The following is a 6,493-nucleotide window of genomic DNA, read 5'->3' on the forward strand; positions in this document are numbered from 1 at the left end:
TGCATGTTTAAGATGTTTGTACAGATGTGAAGAAATTGTTATTAAAATGTTTTTTTATTACTTTATAAAAAGATTGCTACTCATGTTTACTACCAACCTGCCACCATAAATCAACAAGTGTACTAAAATCTCAAATATATATATATATATATATTCACTATACATATATTTGCATACAACAAATTACAGTCAAACAAAACGTATATGTGTAAAAAAAATATCAGGACAATAGATTTCTGTCCTCACCTTATATTGAGATATATATATGTGCAAGTTGTTTTAGCTGGTATGCCAAAATGATCGTTATTATAAATGTCAACATAAGGGCTTCAGCAAAAGATATGTGTCTTTTATAATTATATTAAAGCTTAACTGCCTGTTGGACAATCAGGAATAAAATTACTTTGATATGATGCTTAGTTTTAAATCATTTTTCAAATTTTACAGGATTAGGAATGCAGAGCCAGATGAAACTTCATGTTTAACAACTAAAAGTTTGGAAATCACAATAAAGAATCAGAAAAAACTTATCTTAGAAATTCAGAAAAGGTTTGTCTTTAATTATTGTTGTACTGTTTTAACTAATTGTGAAAAAACTGTGTATGTGTAAAGATCATCTATTATTTAAATGTTTGAAAAGGGTACCTTCATAGGTGGTTGATAATATAGGGAATCACTGAAGCATGATTGGAGCAGGCCCCCCTTAGGTCAGTTAGCAGACACCCCCCTATGAAAAGTTTTGGATCCGCCATTGACCTTTGTGAAGATAGTGTACTTTATAAATATGAATTGTTTGCATTGAAAAGGAAGAAATTGGCTTTTCTGATTAAAAATAGAAAGAGCAACACATTTTAAGTACTTTTTAGTCATGAATGATTGTTAAGTGATGAATGTCTAATTTACATTTATTTAGGAGAAAGATGGCTGAGCTTGATATACAGAAGATTGTTTTAATTTGTTTGTTATAATTTTTTGTGGAATTGGTTTTTTTACTGCATGAATTGATGTCATTGTGAGAGCAGGCTTCATGTGTTTAAACTTTTAGCATGTAGTTATAACTGTAATTATTAATAATAAATCAATATGCATAATACTATCTAGAAATATATTAACTTTTGAATAGTGAAAGAAATTTTATTTGGATGAATCTTATGTTGATGATACCCCACTCTAGGACTAAGGACCAAAATCACCTTGTTTTTGTGTCTGTCTTTTTATCCAACAAGTATTTCCACCAAATTTCAGAACTGAAATGAAATCATATTTGGTCAGCAGATGATTTGTAATATGTGAGACTTTTTCTGACCAGTCAGACACCTTCTTTTTATTTGCTGATCCTATCACTTTTTAATATGTTGAATGGTCATAAAAAGTTTCATTATACTTTTTTCAATTAATACTAAGCAAAGTGATTTCCTATTTAGTGACCAGCTTGACAGCGATAAGTTGTAATGTTAATATAAAAAGAAGATGTGGTATGTTTGCCAATGAGACAACTGTCCACAAGAGACCAAAATGACACAGACATTAACAACTATAGGTACGGCCTTAAAAAAATAAGCAAAGCCCATACCGCATAGTCAGCTATAAAAGGCCCCAATACGACAATGTAAAACAACTCAAACGAGAAAACTAATTGCCTTATTTATATAAAACAATGAACGAAAAACAAATATGAAACTCTAAATTATGGTTCCCTATTGCTTTGAATTAAAATTAGGGGTAAGCCTAACAATTCAATTTAGTTCAATATTTTATTTACATCTCACTTGATGGATTCAGTTGAGGATTATGCCAGGCAATGGGCTAAGCGCGAGAAGGAAGACGTAGACACTCTTTCCGAATGGATTAGGTCAGTGAGGTCGTTGATACAAATCAGAATTAAGAAACTGAATCGGTCTATCAATGCCCATGCTACGTCAATCTTTAAAGACCCAAATGTTGCAAAACACCTATCCTACCTCCATGACAAATATGTTGTTGTCCCCGCAGATAAAGCCCCAAACAACATCGTTTTGTGTGTAAAACTCATTACACTAACTGCTTGATAAACGAATTAGGTGTTGACAATTCACTTGGAAACTCAACATGTACCCTCACGACACTTACCAAAGAGGAAATCCTGGATCATCATAGGACTGTTCTGTGTTCCTTTGGAATTTCAACCAAAGATGAAGAACTGGATCTTCCATCACTGTATTGGATACCTAAACTACATAAGTGTCCTTACAAACAACGGTATATTGCTGGGTCTTCCAAGTGCTCCACGAAACCTCTTTCTAAATTATTAACATCTATTTTATCAGCAATCAAAGACGGGCTTCAAAGTTATTGTGAAACTGCCTATTCTAGAGGGGACGTGAATCAGATGTGGATACTTAAAAATTCCAAAGATCTTTTAGAGTACATACAATCTAACACTCTTTCATCTTGTAATAGTATTAAAACATTTGACTTTTCTACTCTTTACACAAGTATTCCACATTCCAAACTAAGAGACAAATTGAAAGAGTTGGTATTGCTTTGCTTCATAAAAAAGAATGGCCAACGTAGATACAAATATCTTGTCTTAAGGAGGGATAAGTCCTACTTTGTAAAGGATCACTCTAATTCAAACAAAAAATTCTCTGAAACTGATATTATCAAGATGCTTGATTTCTTGATTGACAACATATTTGTTACGTGTTTTTCAACAGACTGTCGGCATTCCAATGGGAACAAACTGTGCCCCTCTACTTGCCGACTTGTTTCTTTATTTTTATGAGGCTAACTTCATGCAGGAACTTCTTAGGAGAAAGATATGAAGTAAGCAATATCCTTTAACTCTACTTTCCGCTATATAGATGATGTTCTTTCACTAAATAATTCAAAATTTGGTGACTATGTGGAACGCATCTATCCCATCGAGCTAGAGATAAAGGATACTACAGATACAGTTAAGTCGGCCTCATATCTTGACTTACATCTAGAAATTGACAATGAAGGTCAGTTGAAAACAAAACTTTACGACAAAAGAAATGATTTCAGCTTTCCAATTGTGAACTTTCCATTTCTAAGTACCAATATTCCAGCAGCACCTACATACGGGGTATATATCTCCCAATTGATACGATATTCCCGTGCTTGCATTTCCTATCATGATTTTCTTGATAGAGGGTTGCTGCTCACAAGAAAGCTATTAAACCAAGAGTTCCAAATGGTGAAGCTGAAATCATCCCTTCGTAAATTTTACGGACGCCATCACGAGTTGGTTGACCGTTATGGAATAACCGTTTCACAAATGATATCGGATAGGTTCCTTACGTCGTAACTACAATCCCCTTCCCTTTCGTGAATGTGACCTACCGAATTAGACTATTTAACGGATTTGTTATCACATGAGCAATACGACGGGTGCCACATGTGAAGCAGGATCTGCTTACCCTTCCGGAGCACCTGAGATCACCCCTAGTTTTTGGTGGGGTTCGTGTTGTTTATTCTTTAGTTTTCTATGTTGTGTCATGTATGCTGTTGTTTGTTTGTCTTTTTTCCTTTTTAGCCATGGCGTTGTCAGTTTGTTTTAGATTTATGAGTTTAACTGTCCCTTTGGTGTCTTTCGTCCCTCTTTTATGCATATAGTTATACAATGTACAATACAATTATAAAAAGAATAGAAGTAGAAAATTTGGGAATTGCCATTTTTACCATTCTTGAGTTCTGTCCCTTTATAACATTATATACAAGCAGGGGCATCATCTGTGTCACATTGATACATATACTTTTATTTAAGAATGCCCACAGTTTTATTTATGTTTATGCTTATCTCACTTATTATTAAAATGCAATATTAATTTACAGATTAATACAACTCCAGAATGCACTCAATGAGGCTGAACAAGCTACAAAAGAAACAAAAATGATGTTAAATAATTGTAGGGAGGACAAAATTGCTGTAAAAAGCACTTTATTAGAACGTGAACTTGAAAATGACAAACTTCAGTGTGAGAAAGAACAGTTAAACCAACGTTTACAAATGCAAAAGGAACATGCTGAAGAACAAATTAATAAATTAAAAAAGAAATTACAGGAAAAAGAAAAAACACCTTCAGCAGAATAAACAGATTAATGATGAGTTAAACAAAAATTTGGTTGAGATTGAAAGGAACAGAACAGAATTTACCGTCAGGTAGATATTTCTGCTAACAATGAAATAAGGATTTACAAGACATGAACACAATATGATCAAATGATCGAGCATCTTTTGAAGATCAAGTGAAGTAAAAAAAAACTATTTTTGTCCTCTTCCATGTGGTGATAAGATAGCAGTTTTTACTTAAATGTGCTTTGGTTTAAAAAATGCAGTGCACATTTCATGATCTTTTTTTTTTAAATAAATTTTTATAGCAAATAGCAATGTTAGACATTTAGTGTTTCATTTTTTTGTTTCTCTAACTTTATTTCTTATAGACTTGTTATAAAGCATGTCTCTTATTTTTGATTAATAAGACCGTCTTCATCTGTTTTATTGTTCCCTTAGGGACGACATCAAAAGTTCAAAGTAGGATAAAAAAAACCTTAATTCATATAGTTATTTTGTCTCACATATGCAAGACATATTGATGTTAATCTGGAGGCAGTGACATCATGAATTGTTGTATAAAGCCTTCTATTTCAGAAGATTAAAGACCTTGATACCCTATTCCTTAAAAAGACACATATTATGCCTTTGAGTTTCTGTCTATCATATGTCAATTATGCTTAAAACCTTGAAGATTTTTCAATGTAAATTCAGCAATGATCAGTGAAGCAGATGCTTTAATAATGACATTGCATGTATGTTTCATTATGATACGTTATTTTGATTGGCTAACAGCAATTTCGTGTCCTTCTGAAATTGACATTCATTTTCATGATGAGATGAGGGTCCCACAATAAAGTACACAGGTAATTTAAAGAAAAACTTGATAGAAATCATGTTTTCGTATTCTAGCTAAAAAAATAATTATAAGTAAAAAAAAACAAAAAAACAACAAATTCGACAAACCAGTTCACGGGCTTAAAACGCTCATAAAATATTTCAAATTCATAGATATATAAACCCAACACAAATTCAATATACGTGGCGTAGAAAATCAGGATTAGAAGCAACTAGAATCGACTTCTTCCTTGTAATTAAAGAATGTAAGTCACAAATAGTCAAAGCAGATATAAGGCCTATTATATTAAAATCAACAGACCATAACGGTATTTCATTAAAAATCAGAACTCAAAAAGTAAACAAAGGAAAATGATACTGGAAATTAAATTCATCAATACTGAATGATAGGGACTACTGTTGTAATATAGAAAAACTAATAAAATATTATGAAAAAAAGGAAAAAACGACAGAAAATTTAGGTATATTGTGGGATAACTTTAAATCTGAAGTTCGGGACATCAGTCTAGATTTTTGCAAACGAAAAGCAAAACAAAAAAGAGATAAAATTCACTCTTATGAAAACTACCTTAATAAGCTAAATACTAAATTAGACCAAAGTGAAAGTACTTATAATTCTGAACTACTTTCGCAAATAAATAATATATCTGAACATTTAGATCAATCATACCTTGAAATAAGGTCAAGAGCTAAATGGATAGAAGAAGGTGAAAAAAATACTGCTTTTTTCTTGAATTTAGAAAAAAATCAAGACAAATAAATAAAACTATAAAAGAATTGTATGACAATAAAGGCAATACTATAACAGATCAAACAGAAATTTTAAAAGAGGAAGTAAAATATTATGAAAAACTATATAAATCATCAAATCCAGATAAATTACATACTAAAGAGTATATTCAAAAACTAAAATAGAAAAAAAAAACTCTCAGATAAAGATAGTAATAGTTTAGAAGGGGTAGTGACATCAGAATAAATTACAGAAGCAGTGTTTAAAATAAAACTTAATAAAGCACCAGGTTTAGATGGACTTAATGTAGAATTCTATAGAAAATTTTGGCCCCAAATTCAAAAGATACAAACCAAAGTATATAATGAGTCATATTACAAGAAAGGTTTGACCAATTCGCAAAAAAAGGGGGCAATTTCATTGATCTTTAAAAAGAATGATCCAAAATCTCTGGATGACTATAGGCCAATGACTTTATTAAATGTAGATGTTAAAATTATTGCTTATACACTTGCACAAAGACTAAAAAAAGTTCTACCCAATATTGTTAATGCCGACCAGAAGGGCTATGTAAAAAAATAGATACATTGGTGTTAATATAAGACAAATACAAGATGTCATTGACTATGCTGAAAACTTCAATGTTGAAGGAGCAATTTTATTTCTAGATTTTTCAAAAGCTTTTGATTCAATTGAATGGTTTTTCATGATACAAACATTAAAAAAAAAATGGATTTAAAAAAGATTTTATACACTGGGTTGAGACTATATACAATGGTATATCAGAGTGCATTGTAAATAATGGGTGGATATCAAACCCCTTTCAGATCTGTCGTGGAATTCGACAA

At 31.5% G+C, this 6,493-nt stretch overlaps 1 protein-coding gene across 1 annotated transcript; it reads left to right on the forward strand.

The window, feature by feature from the left end:
• Positions 1–384: 384 nt before the first annotated feature.
• On the forward strand, positions 385–4,288 carry LOC139485806 (uncharacterized protein HH_0809-like). The gene is made up of 2 exons (XM_071270453.1): positions 385–549; positions 3,838–4,288. Exons 1-2 carry the CDS (start codon positions 410–412, stop codon positions 4,094–4,096), a joined length of 399 nt encoding a protein of 132 aa, XP_071126554.1. The 5' UTR covers positions 385–409; the 3' UTR covers positions 4,097–4,288.
• The last annotated feature ends 2,205 nt before the right edge of the window (positions 4,289–6,493 follow it).

This window comes from Mytilus edulis, chromosome 8, assembly GCF_963676685.1.
Source record: "Mytilus edulis chromosome 8, xbMytEdul2.2, whole genome shotgun sequence".
NCBI classification, from domain to species: domain Eukaryota; kingdom Metazoa; phylum Mollusca; class Bivalvia; order Mytilida; family Mytilidae; genus Mytilus; species Mytilus edulis.

What these genes read in the sequence shown, in the direction of transcription:
- LOC139485806 (XM_071270453.1), top strand. Translation starts at nt 410, where the DNA reads ATGATGCTTAGTTTTAAATCATTTTTCAAATTTTACAGGATTAGGAAT. An exon ending in ATCTTAGAAATTCAGAAAAG is followed by an intron (nt 550 to 3,837) that starts GTTTGTCTTTAA and finishes ATTAATTTACAG; the next exon opens with ATTAATACAACTCCAGAATG.